Here is a 12,663-nt window from a genome sequence, read left to right as displayed (position 1 = left end):
CACCTGTCAGCTCCACTAGGTCAACTGTAATAAAAAAAGTCAGATTTCAGTTTGTCCTAACAACCTATGCTGGAATTACTTTTAACATAAGTGACCAAACTATTCTTTAATGAAAATGAAATTAGTTTAGAATACATGAATCTCTTAATCAGGTCTTTTTATTTGCTACAAAGCACATGAGATAAGTATACAAACATGAACAAGATAAACTTTTTGGTATGAAATGAGATTCAGTGTGGTGTTCATCTTAGCACAACTGAACAGAAAGCATTAAATATCCACCATGTACCACTTTTTCTAACATCAAGAAATAGATTTCCTCAAATGATGTTTTGTTCCTCCTTTATATCTGCTAAACACGTATCGGAAAACTGAATAAATTCAAACAGGAAAAAAAGTTCATTTCAAATTTCAATTCAAATGTTTACTAAGATCTCAAGAACTATCTTAGCAAGTGACCACCGATCTCTTGCAAAATTTTGTTAACAGTTTTCATATTCTGAATCAGTTTTCTAAAAAGACCTGTGCCTAGCGCTGAGGACAGGCAGGAACTGCTTTATTCTTTGTCTTTGAAACCCCATCACCTGGCCCAGAGAATTGAATTCAGTACCTCTATATTCCTTTTAACAAAGGTTTTGGTCACTCTTAACATGTGCGTATACTCAATCAGCTCTAGCAAGTTTTTCCTCAATTTTTCTTTGTTCTTGGTGACTTCTCTCAATTCAACCTCCAGTTTCTGTAACTGTTCCTAGAAACAAAGATGAAAATTAAATTATTTCCATTTCTGTTAACAGCCCAGGTCTGGCCACATCACCCCATCCCATTGCTCCTTAACCTGGCCCCTTCCTACCTTTCCAGTATCCTTACACTTTACTCCCCTCCACTCTGTGCTTCCACAGTGCCTGGTGCACAATAGGTATTTGAGAAATACTTGTTGACTGTCTGTCTGTCTGTCTGTCTATGGAAATATTTCGGAGTCAACACTTCTTTCCTATTCACTTAGTTAATGAAACTATTTATTGCTCTCATGAAGTCAGTTCAGCTGACTGGCACTCTTTAATACATCACTTTAATATACAAGGATGACTAGCTGTGCCCTGATCCCAAGCTTCCTAATTATATGTGGAGTTTTTCTTTCTACTGCTTCTAAGAACTACTTAGAACAAGCTAGATTCCTCTTTCAATACTTCACTTTTCCTTTCATTTCAAATACAGAAAAAAACAAAGACAATCCTATTTATATTTCTCAGCCTATACTCAACAATGTTTCTACACTTTTGAATCCACTCAAAACTGCACCAGGGAGATTACAAACTACTGATAGAAATAAGCTTGTTTTGCAGAATCAGAAACATAGTAAGAACTGTTTGAAAATTTTTAAGCATTAAATTCCAGAAGAACACTGCAAAACAAACTCCTGAATTTACTTACCTTACATTCTTACTGACACGACCATTCACAGATATTCTCCATAAATGGTAATCAGCATTCAGTTATTACTAACATTACAGCCATTACCCATAAGTTTGGTGAAGATACTCTTCCACACAATTATATAATCCCTAAGTCACATGACCATAAATCTAGAGCCTGAAGGGAGCTCTGAAGCCCACTCTGTCACTTTAAAGATGTGGAAACTGAGACATGAGGTGATAAGGTGACTTGCCCCAAGTCAAACAGGTAGTCCGTGTCAGGGGCAGGTGTTTGGCATCAGAATCAGGCTGGTCACAGGCTCTTTCCAGAGAGATGAGAAACCTGCAGCCTCCAGTGCAGCCTTTTGAGTTCCAAGTTTTACAGAACAAATCTTTTTCTTAAGGATTACTATTTTGTTCTGCATAACACTGCCTGACATTCCTTATGCATCCGGTACTCTTAGTGCTCTAGTGATTCACTGTAGCCATGATAAAATGGAGCAGTAAAAGGTAACTGCTTTCCAAACAAAGAAAAAACTGAAACCTAATTGCCAATCCAGTGAATTCTAAAATCATTAGAGCACAGACATGGCAGCTAACAATGTGCTGCTGAATAAAGAACCACATCGGCTTCCCTCCAAGCTGAACACTGAAGCCCCCAGGCAGCCTAAACTGAACTAAAGGACAGTGAATTCTCTTGAATTCCAAACCACCATCATTTATCATCTTCATCCTGGGCTCTAGAAAAGTATTGTGATTTCTAAACCACTTGCAAAAGGAAGATAGTACACCAAAGACGAGCCCTTGAGGATGCTGAAAGCTCTCCCCCGTCACCACCTCTGAGGTTCCTTGGCTCCACGTCAGCTCCAAATGCAAACTTCCTGTGCCCTCCAGCTGCTCATGTCTTCCCTCTGAGGCCACTTGCCATCTACTCAGCACTTAAAATGGACATAACCATTTCTGTCCATGTTTCCTCTGAGTTCCCTGATAAGGCAGACTTATCAGTGCCTGGCACATAGTAAGGGCTTAGTAAATAAATGCTTCTGGGTTCACTGACAAATCTCCCTCAGCTCCCTACACTAACGGAGGAATGCTGTGGCATGAATGATGAACTTTGGAATGTAAGGACCTAATTCTCTTTGGATCATGTCAATATTTAAATCTGTAGGCATTACTTGAGCACACACCAGATGGTAAGTGAGAAAAGCTGCAGAACTAGCAAAGAGATATCACAAAGATCATACAGTATAACCAGGTGAGATTTATACCAGGAATACAGGGCTAATTCAATATTAGGAAAACTATCAGCATAGCTGACTATATCAATAACAAAACCAACAGAAATCATATGATTATCTCAATGGATGTAGAAAAAGCTTTTGACCAAACACAACACCCATTCCTATGAAAAACACTAGAAAGTATAGGAATAAATGGAGCTTTCCTGAAAATAAGTAGTAACTATCTAAAAGCATCAGCAAGCATTATCTGCAGAGAGCGTAATCTAGAAGCCTTCCCAATAAGGTCAGGGGTGAAGCAAATAAGTAACAACTCCTGGGAACTCTGGGCCCCTGCCCTGCTCTATTGAAAGCAGCTTCTAACCACCCCAACCCCCCTCCTCCTGGGCAGAGACAGCTCCAAGGACATTTCTTTGACTTCTCTCTGGACTCCTTCAACACCTTCCCTTCCTGCAGTCCCATCTCTACCTCATTTTACTACCCTCCAGGTGACCCCAGCTCACAGCCAGGCCAGCAGCCTGCCTCTGTTGGCTAGAAGAGACTTATATTGGTCCTGCATTTTCTTTTCCAGAAAGATGCCACACCCTGCACTGGACTGTTCCCTTTTGATGGCTACATGCCCCACGCCTTACATCTACATAACTATGTGGCTATAGAGTAAACAACTGGAGACCTGTGGTTCCACTACCTACCTAGTCACCCCTCCTCAAGAAAGCCCCTGCAGTAACTCCCCTCTCTGGGCATCCCTGCCTGAAAAGGCAGTGCACTGTACAGAACTGCAATTCCTTGACCCTAAATAAATGCCTCATTTTATTTACTGACCACCTAGTTGGTCGAAGATTTTGTACAGGTTAACATAAGGATGCCTACTCTCACCACTATTATTACTAGAAATTCTAGCTACAGAATAAGAGAAGAAAAAGAAACTTAAGGAATTAGAACAGGCAATGAGGAAAGAAAACTATCAACTTTTTGCAGATAATAAGATGATATACTTAGAGAATCCTGGGGAATCAACTAAAAAACTAGTTGAAACAATAAACAACTTTAGCAAAGTTGCAGAATATGAAACAGACTGACATAAATCATGAGCATCTCTATATATTACCAACAAAATCCAATAGCGAGAAATAGAAAGAGAAATTTCATTTAAAGTAACTGCAGATAATATAAAATACCTGGGAGTCTAGCTGCCAAGACAAACACAGAAACTATGTCAACACAATCACAAAACACTTTTCACACAAATAAAGTCAGATGTAAACTGGAATAATATTAATTGCTCATGGGTAGAGTGGGCCAATATAATAAAAATGACAATTCTACCTAAATTACTTATTCAGGACCATACCAATCAAACTTTCAAAAAATTATTTTATAGCGCTAGAAAACATAATTACAAAATTCATCTGGGAGAACAAAAGGTCAAGAACATCAAGTGAATTACGAAAAAAGAAAGTGAAGGAAGGTGGCCTGGACACACCAGATCTCAAATTGTATGATAAAGCAGTAATCATCAAAACAATCTGTTATTGGCTGAGAAACAAGAGTGGTGGATCAGTGGAACAGATTAGGTACACAACACACAGTAGTAAAATGACCACAGTAATCTATCCCAAAGATCCAAGTTTTTGAGACAAGAACTCACTATTTGACAAAAACAGCTGGGAGAACTAGCAAACAATTTGGCAGATAGACCAACATCTCACACCATATACCAAGATAATCTCAAAGGTGTACATGACTTATAAATAAAGGGTGACATAAGCAAAGTAGTAGAGCATGGCACAGTTAATCTGTCAGGTATATGGATAAGGGAAGAATTTAGAACCAAAAAGAGACAGAGAGCATTATGAGACGTACAATGGATGATTCTGATTGTAATAATTAAAAAAAGATTTTGCACAAATAAAACCAACGAAGCCAAGAATAGAAGGAAGGCAGAAACTGAGAAAAAAAATGTACAACAAATATCTCTGATAAAAACCTCATTTCTCAAATATATAGAGAACCAGCTCAAATTCATAAGAATACAAGTCATTCCCCAAATGATAAATGTCAAAACATATGAATAGGCAGTTTTCAGATGAAGAAATAAAGCTATCTCTAGTCGTATGAAAAATGCTCTAAATCACTACTGATTAAAGAAATGCAAATTAAAACAACTCTGAGCTACCACCTTACATCTATCAAATTGGTTAATGTGATGGAAAAGGAAAATGTCAATTAAAAGTTGGAAAGGATCTGAGAAAACTGGGACTCTAATTCACTGCTGGTGGACTTTTGAACTACTTCAACCATTTTGGTGAGCAATTTGATCCAGCAATACCACTACTAGGTCTGTATCCCAAAGAGATTTTTTTTAAAAAAAGGACCTACATGCACAAAAATATTTACGGCAGCGCTTTTTGAAGTGGCAAAGAACTGGAAATTGAAGGGATGCCAATCGATTGGGAACGGTTGAACAAACTGTGGTACACAATAATAAATAAGAAAAAGAAAAGAAACACTATTGTGCTATAAGAAATGAGGAATAGGATGTTTTCAGAAAAACTTAGACTTACATGAAATGATGCAGTGAAGTAAACAGAGCCAAGAAAACATTGTACACAGTAACAGCAACACTGTTCGATGACCGACTGTGAGTGACTTAGCTCTTCTCAGCAACGCAATGATCCAAGACAATTCCAAAGGACTCATGATGAAAAATGCTATCCACCTCCAGAGAAAGAACTGAAGAAGTCTGAATGCAGACCAAGAATACGACTTTTCACTTTCCTCACTTGTTTTCTCTTGGTCAGTATCTTTTTAAAACGATGAATTTTTTAACAACATGACTAATAAGAAATATGTCTTGCATGAATGCACACATATAACCCATATCAAACTGCTTGTGTCTCAGGGAAGAAGGAGGGGAGAAAATTTGGAACTCAAAATTTATAAAGAATATCAAATGTTAAAAATTGTTTTTACATGTAATTGGAAATAAAAGAAAAAATATTATTCAAGAACCTATAAAAAATAAAAAGATCATACTCTGAAAATAAAAAGAAAAGCAGCTGAAGTGTGCTCGGTGGAAAAGGAAAAACTGACCTGTAAGCAAATGCGTAAGAACTGCCTTGTAATGTACTTTTTCTAATTTATCATGGGATATGAAAAAACTCAAGAGAATTAAATTCAATAATCTAATTTGGAAAAATTACCTGCATTTCCAAAGCTTGTTTAAAAGGTGGGGCCGGAGGACTGGTATCTCCATCAGGAAGGGGAATATCAGCTCTTTTAATTTCTTGCACTAAATATGCTGGAGGAATCAAAGGAATGGTATCAGACAAATTCAATGTTTAAATTTATAAAATACAACACTCACATATTTAAGTGGTCAATCAGAACATTTTTATACCCAAGGCTTCTTTGTTGAGCCAAAAAAATCTAAATCCCCAAAGGATGAATTTCTCTCAGAGTCCTGTCAGATAGCTTGGTCCTATTTTTAAATCCAGAAAATAGGCATTAAACAGACATACCAGTATGTACTCAGACACAATACGCATCTGGTTCAAGTTAAATATCACTCTCTCCAAGGAAGGTTCCCTATCTCTCCCCTTCTCCCTCTTCTCCCCCACTCCAACAGCAAAGACCCCTCTGACTTGGTTTTGTATCTAAGGCATAAAATGCATCACAAGATTATGTACTAATTTCCATCAGACATCTGTGTCTTGTCAGTCTTCTACGAGACTATAAGTTTCATGAGGGCAGGCCATACTGACTCTCGCATGATGGTCTTTACAGAACCTCATCTGCTCAGCCCTTGGTACATTAGGTGCCGAACTTCTCCCATATTTCAACAGCTCATCATCCCCATATAACGTAATGAACAAAGGTGGTACCAAGCTGCTATGGTTAAAACACATATCCTGATTTCTGTTCACCAATCCGAAGGGAAGTGTCACCAGTTGCAACAACTTTTTAAGTGATTCAGTGTTTTCAGGGGAAAGTACTTTGGAAGAGAGGCCTGGCCTGTGCGATTGTTGGAATGTGTCAAAATAAAAAATTAAAGTTATCACAGTAGATATCTTGGGTTCTTTGGCTCCACTGTGGAGAAGCTACTTCCAGCAAAACTGCCAGGAATTTCTCTGAACAAAGAATCAAAAGGCAATGAATGCTCACACCTGACCACAACACTCTCAATGACATCAGGATGGTACTGTTTTAAAACTGAAAATAAATGCACATGACAGTGGACTCCCCAAGGCACCATTCCCTCAGCCTTCCTCTCATCTCTGTCTTCATAACATTGTTTACTTAAATGAGATGAAAACTTACCCAATATTCGTTCTAGTTCTTCACACCGTTTCACCTCCCCAACAAATTTTCTCTGAAAGGCGCTTACATTTTGGTTGAGCTAAGGGGAAGAAGGAAAAAAAAAAGTCATTAAAACACCCAATTCACTGCATGGACTGAAAGAGTGCTCTCCCATCCGTCCAAAAAAGTAACAGCAGCTGCTCACAATTATATATACCTTGGGGTTTGGGAAGCAGCTCCTCACAACCATTGTGTAAGAAGAGGAGCAGAAATGTTTCAACACGGCCAATGCGGGTATTTGTCTGGCCTGTCTGCAATATTTGTTATGAGATTCCCTCCTCCCCCCAATAAGGAGGGTGAGGATGGGGATGGGAGGAAAGAATGGAATAAATGCCTGTTATTCAAAAAAAATATATTTTAAAAAAAGTAAGAAGTAATATGGGGTGAAATAATAAGTGGGTTTAGAGTCAAGAGAAACCTGACCACTAAGCTTGGCCTCACATTCCGTAGCTTTGTTAACAACTGCAACTTCTCTGAATCTGTTTTCTCACCTATAAGATGAAGATAATAATATACACAGAACCTGCCTCACAGGGTCACTGTAAGAACTGAATGAAAAGAGAGGATGCAAAATGCTTGCAAGGCTAAATTTTTTTTTGGTGATTTTAAGGGAGGTCGACATGGAAAAATCCATCAGCTGAATCAGTTACACCTCACAGGTAACTTCCCTGAGGCCCTGAGAAGGTAAGTGACTTATCCAGGGTCACACTATTATCATGGGTTAGATCCATCAGACGCTCTACCCACTACACCAGGCATAATGCCACCTATTATTTTCATTTCCGTTTACAAATGAGGATGCTGGAGTTCAGGGACCAGTTACTTGTCCCTTTCTGAGTCCCATCTAGAGTGTCAATAATAGTAGTAGTAATAGCTAGCATGTATATAGCAGGTTTACAAATTACTTTACACACATTACCTTATTTGATCTTCAATAACCCTGAGTGAGAGAAGCTGTTATTATGCCCATTTTGCAAAAGAAGAAATGAAGGCTTTGAAACTGAGTGACTCTGCCCAGGATTATCTGGCTAGTAAACAACCAAAGTCACATTTGAACTCAGGTCTTCCCAACTACAAATCCAGCTCTCTATCCACTTCCACTGAGTTGCCTCTCTAAAATGAACAGGGTGAACTACATGGTCTTTATAGAACTTTCTATTTCCGAATCTATAATTGTACAATTCTAAGTGATTTTTCCAGGATTATACCAAAATTAAAATTTGTACTCAAAACTTCAGTCAAAGCCTTCTAACTCCAAGACCAACGCTCTTCTCAATCTATCCATCATCCTACCCTCTAACTAGACAATGACTGCTCCAGGTAAAGGAGAAAATGCTTCCAGAAATCGAAGTACAAACAGATAATTATCCAGCTTCAAGGTCTCTTGCTTTATCACTTTTAAAAGTAACTGTTTCAATTCCACTTCTGCTATGATTCCTGGCTTCACATTTGTTTTTTAAAATTACATGTTCAGGCAACTATTTCAAATCTCTGAATTCCTAAAACAATTTATTCTTTTAAAAGCAAAAGAATAAGAGTTTGAGGAAATATAGTCAATGCTGGCTATCCAGAATGCTGCTTTTCACTGAGACAAACCTATACATCTTCAAATCTTATCTTGATGTTAGCAGACTTTAACTTTCATATCATTCCTATTTTATGGAAAATCATAAAAAGGAATAACTGGTTAAAAAAAATACTCCAACACACCACAGTTCAGTTAATAAGATTACAGATCTAGGACTGAAAAAGACCTCAGAGGTCACACAGGATTTTTATCAACTCATCTCTGTCAAATGACATTTTTCATTCTCAAAGTCTAATTTCTTGCAAGAAAGGCAAGCAGGCTGTAGAAGGAGCTTTGTATAGAACTATGAGCTAATATTCTTATGATTAACCACAACTATTCTAATACTGATAGGGCTATATTTGTTTTCTGAGATAACACTTAAACACACAGGCCTTTTTGCAGCATTTATCAATTTCCATTCAGCCTTTGAGTTCATAGGTAGAAATGATCTATGACCCAAATTATATAATCGTGAGTTTGGCTCTGAAGCTATTAATGCTTTTTCAAAAGCTTTATCACTTTTCTGCCAAAACTGGAGCGAGCAGGAACAGTCTTTTGACAAATAAAATTCTAGTTCCAAACAATAAAAAAACAGCTGTCTCCTAGCCTCTACCTCTTATTAAGTCATATTTAAATAATTTAGTAAAACAATAAGACAAATTGGATATAAGCCCTCCAGGATTTATAAAATTCTATCTAATTTTATAAAATCTTGTAAGTTCTATAAACATTTACAAAATTCAAAAATATTCAACTGTGGGTGTCATTTTATTACCAAGAAATTGTGAGTGGACATAAACAGCAGCTTTTCAATCATAACATTCTCCAATATTTAAATGCACAAATACTACAAAACTTTATGCCACTGATCAATTCATTCAATTACCTAGGGATACATTTTGCAGGCTCCTCATCCTGGTAGGTCCACCATGACACAGTGCTAGGAAAACATCTTTTTTCACAGGGCCACTTGGGTTGACTGATGACACTTGTCCCTAAAATGTTCTAAAATGGTCCCTAACTACTTGAAACCAGGAAAAGCCTTGTCCTAATTAATTAACAAAGGTTTTGCGATAACTCAAGTTTATAACAGGAACTAGGCGGAACTGGCACAAAGCAGTAGGCCATGAGCTATCAGAGGTCATTTAGTCCAATCTGGGGATCTTAGAGCTAAGAGATAACGAAAACAATGGGAAGCCCTGTGTTCCAGTGTTGATCCTGCCACTTAAGGGCTAAGTGACCTGGAGATGGAAGTGGAGCCTCAGAGAAAACGAACTTATCATTCATTAGACAGGCATCCTTCCTGATGCTCGAGTTCCTTCCTCGAAAATGAAGGTAACTATATTTGTACTAGTATCACAGGGCTGATGGGACTCTGCAAAGCCCAATAGGAACAGTGGCTGCTATTATTACAGAAGAATAAACACCCTAAAAACCCGCAGAATTTGGACAGATTACCAAATACCTAGTTCAGAGCTCTGTACACTGGAAACTTTTGTAAGTATCAGGACAGAAAAAAAACCATGGGCATCCAGAGAGCGGCTACAATGTTACCAATAAGACAGAAACCCAAGTAAGGCGTGGCTGTCTAGACGCCCATGTATGGGCGGAGTCACTTCCCAGCAGGTGCAGCCTCTATTTCTTCAGCTGTAAAACGAGGTGAGTGAGCAGTTGGTGCCCTCGGAGTTAGCCCCAGTGACAGCACCCATCCAGGTCGCCTCCTTCCCTCCCTTCACAAACGAGCACAGTAAAGCGCTGTGGACGCCCTTCTCCAATTCTCAGAGTCTGTCCAATGCGGAGGACAAGGGCTGCGAAGTGAAGAGGGGGCCTGGAGAGCCCTGTCCTGAGGCAGGTGCTCCTCTGGGCTGCGAGTCGGTGGGGTGGGGGGGAAAGGGGGCTGTCCAGTCGCGGAAGGGGGGGTGAGCGCCCCCCGCGGCTCCTGGACTTCGCTCTACAGAGGAGGGCACCGAGGCCCAGGAAGACCATAGATCGAGTTCCCCCTCACTTTACAAAAAGAGAAATCGAAGTCCAGGGAGGTCACAGCCTCACCGGCACCGATCTGGTCCAGCCCTGCCCCTCCCTTTAAAAAAGCAAAGACAGCGGCGGTCCGCCCCCTCCCTCCGCAGAGGAGGAGCCAGAGGCCCCGGAAGACCCCAGCCTCACCGGGCCTGCGCTCGCCGGAACACCTCCTCTCTGCCCCGCCCCCCGGCCCGGGCTACTCACATCCCGAAACTGGGCCAGGCCCCTCTCTCCGAGGGCGCTCAGACACTCGTAGGCCGTGCCGGACTGCAGGAAGAGCTGCGCCAGGCACATGGCCTCGCTGCGGAACAGGGAGCCCATGGCCCGGCGGCGCTCGCTCTCAGCCCGGCGCTTCTCCCGCGGCGGCCTCGCACCATGAACCCGCGGCTCGCTCTCCGTGGGCGCCCCGCCTCACAGCAGTCCGCTCGCCAGTCGGGCCTCCTGAGCGGGCAGCTTGGCCCCGCCTCCCGCGGCTACCGCCGGTTCCGCTTCCGGGTCCCCTTGGGGCCGGGCCGGCTGACGTCATGCCCAGAGCTGGCGTGCCCGCCCCCTTCCCTGCGGCGAGGCGGGGCGGGGCGGGTTGGAGGAGGGCCAAGAGGCAGCAAACCCTGGGAAAGAGCGGGCGGGAGGAGGAGGGGGCCGGGAGGCCGGGGCCGGCCCCACCCCCTTCCCGCGGCCGGTGGGCGGAGCCGGCCCAGCCCGGGATCCTGACTGCCCCGAGCGGAGAGCGCGAGCCCCGGCGTCCGGGACGGAATTGCCCGGGAGCTGTCCGGTCCGTCCCGCCAGCGGCCGTGGGTTCGAGTCGAAACCCGCGTGCATTTATTAAGCGCCTACTTGTGCTGGGGGAGGCAGGGACAAAACACACACAACGGTCCCTGCCCTCGGGGAGCTTACCCCCAAATTGGGGGGGGGGGAGACTCCCTTCTCGAAAAATCTATTAAGTAGACTTACTAATCCGGTGCCTAATAAAGGTCTGATGGGCCGAGGAGGGGCTGGACAGCAGGACGCACACGGAGGTAGAACGGGGAGCGCCGCCCCCCCCACCCCCTCGCTAGGAGGAGTCCGGCCCCGGGGCTCACGTCCTGTGGGGAGAAAGCAGCCTCCTTCCTGGGCCCCACGTGCAGGAAAGGTTACTTTGTTAAAGCCCTCCCTTCATGGGGGGGGCAGGGGCGGGACACAACATTCACTCCCCCAACCTTTATTGAGTGACTGCTGCCTAGCGGCAAGTGGGGCCAGGGCCCCCAAAAAAGCGAGCTCGTGCCCTCGAGAGCCTCACGTACACAGACTCACCGGGGCAGGCATGGATTAAGCGCCTACGGTGTGCACAGCCCGGTGACCCCGGCGGGAAGGCGTCGGGGAGCAAACCTGCTGCCTAAGTTTGGAACAAACTTTGGAAGTTTCGATTTTTCTTAAATAACCCCCGAAGGGCTCCCGAAACACCCGCGGAGGCGGCCCCCGGGGGGCCGGAGCCGGAGAGCGGGGTCTGTCCGGGAGGCTGATCCAGCCCAGCCCGGGTCCCCCAGCCCCGCCCAGCCCCCGAGCCCGCGGCGCCCAATGGGCTGTGGGCTCGGCCCCGCCCGGATCACCCACGATCCACAGCTCTAAAGGACTTCTGCGAACGCAGTCCCGCAGGGCCGGTTAGCTCAGTTGGTTAGAGCGTGGTGCTAATAACGCCAAGGTCGCGGGTTCGATCCCCGTACGGGCCACGATCGTTTTAGTGAAGTTCCTGAACCAAGATGGGCAAACGGGAGTTCTCTGTACTTTGGTCTCGCGTCTCTGGTTTCTTTCACTAACAGAGGAAAAAAAAGCAGGAGCCCGAGGCGAGTCCTAGCAGGAGACCCCGAGCGTTGTCTAACGCCCGGGGACTTATTTTCTTTAGAAAGCGGAGGAAACTAAGTGAACTCAAGTTCAAAACTTGTTAAGCTCATTCTGTTACCTAGGAATTTGAACAACCATCAATTACTGTGAAAGATTGGTGTGGGCAGGGATGCGGTGGGGTGCGGTGGGGTGCGGTGGGGTGGGACAAAGTCCTGTAAAGCGTACTACTACTGGTGTCAGAAGTACT

General features: G+C 43.1%; 1 protein-coding gene and 1 non-coding gene across 4 annotated transcripts in view; one reads left to right on the top strand and one right to left on the bottom strand.

Moving 5' to 3' along the window:
* ATP6V0A2 (ATPase H+ transporting V0 subunit a2) overlaps positions 1-11,117 on the bottom strand; it is a 44,437-nt gene extending 33,320 nt beyond the window's left edge. Inside the window, exons 1-4 of one of the 3 annotated variants that reach the window (XM_072600673.1) lie at positions 10,803-11,117; positions 6,971-7,049; positions 5,854-5,951; positions 611-748 (exon numbers count right to left, since the gene is read on the bottom strand). In XM_072600673.1, coding sequence (XP_072456774.1) covers positions 611-748; positions 5,854-5,951; positions 6,971-7,049; positions 10,803-10,919 — 432 coding nt within the window. In that variant the 5' untranslated portion in view covers positions 10,920-11,117. Of the gene's footprint in view, positions 1-610; positions 749-1,431; positions 5,192-5,853; positions 5,952-6,970; positions 7,050-9,465; positions 10,591-10,802 lie in introns of those variants that run through there. The other 2 variants (XM_072600675.1, XM_072600676.1) reach the window with 2 other exon arrangements.
* A 1,113-nt stretch (positions 11,118-12,230) lies between these two features.
* On the top strand, positions 12,231-12,304 carry TRNAI-AAU (transfer RNA isoleucine (anticodon AAU)). Its single transcript has one exon. It is a non-coding gene; the product is annotated as a tRNA-Ile (tRNA).
* The last annotated feature ends 359 nt before the right edge of the window (positions 12,305-12,663 follow it).

This window comes from Notamacropus eugenii, chromosome 4 (genome assembly GCF_028372415.1).
Source record: "Notamacropus eugenii isolate mMacEug1 chromosome 4, mMacEug1.pri_v2, whole genome shotgun sequence".
NCBI classification, from domain to species: Eukaryota; Metazoa; Chordata; class Mammalia; order Diprotodontia; family Macropodidae; genus Notamacropus; species Notamacropus eugenii.
This window is presented reverse-complemented; position numbering and strand designations above follow the sequence as displayed.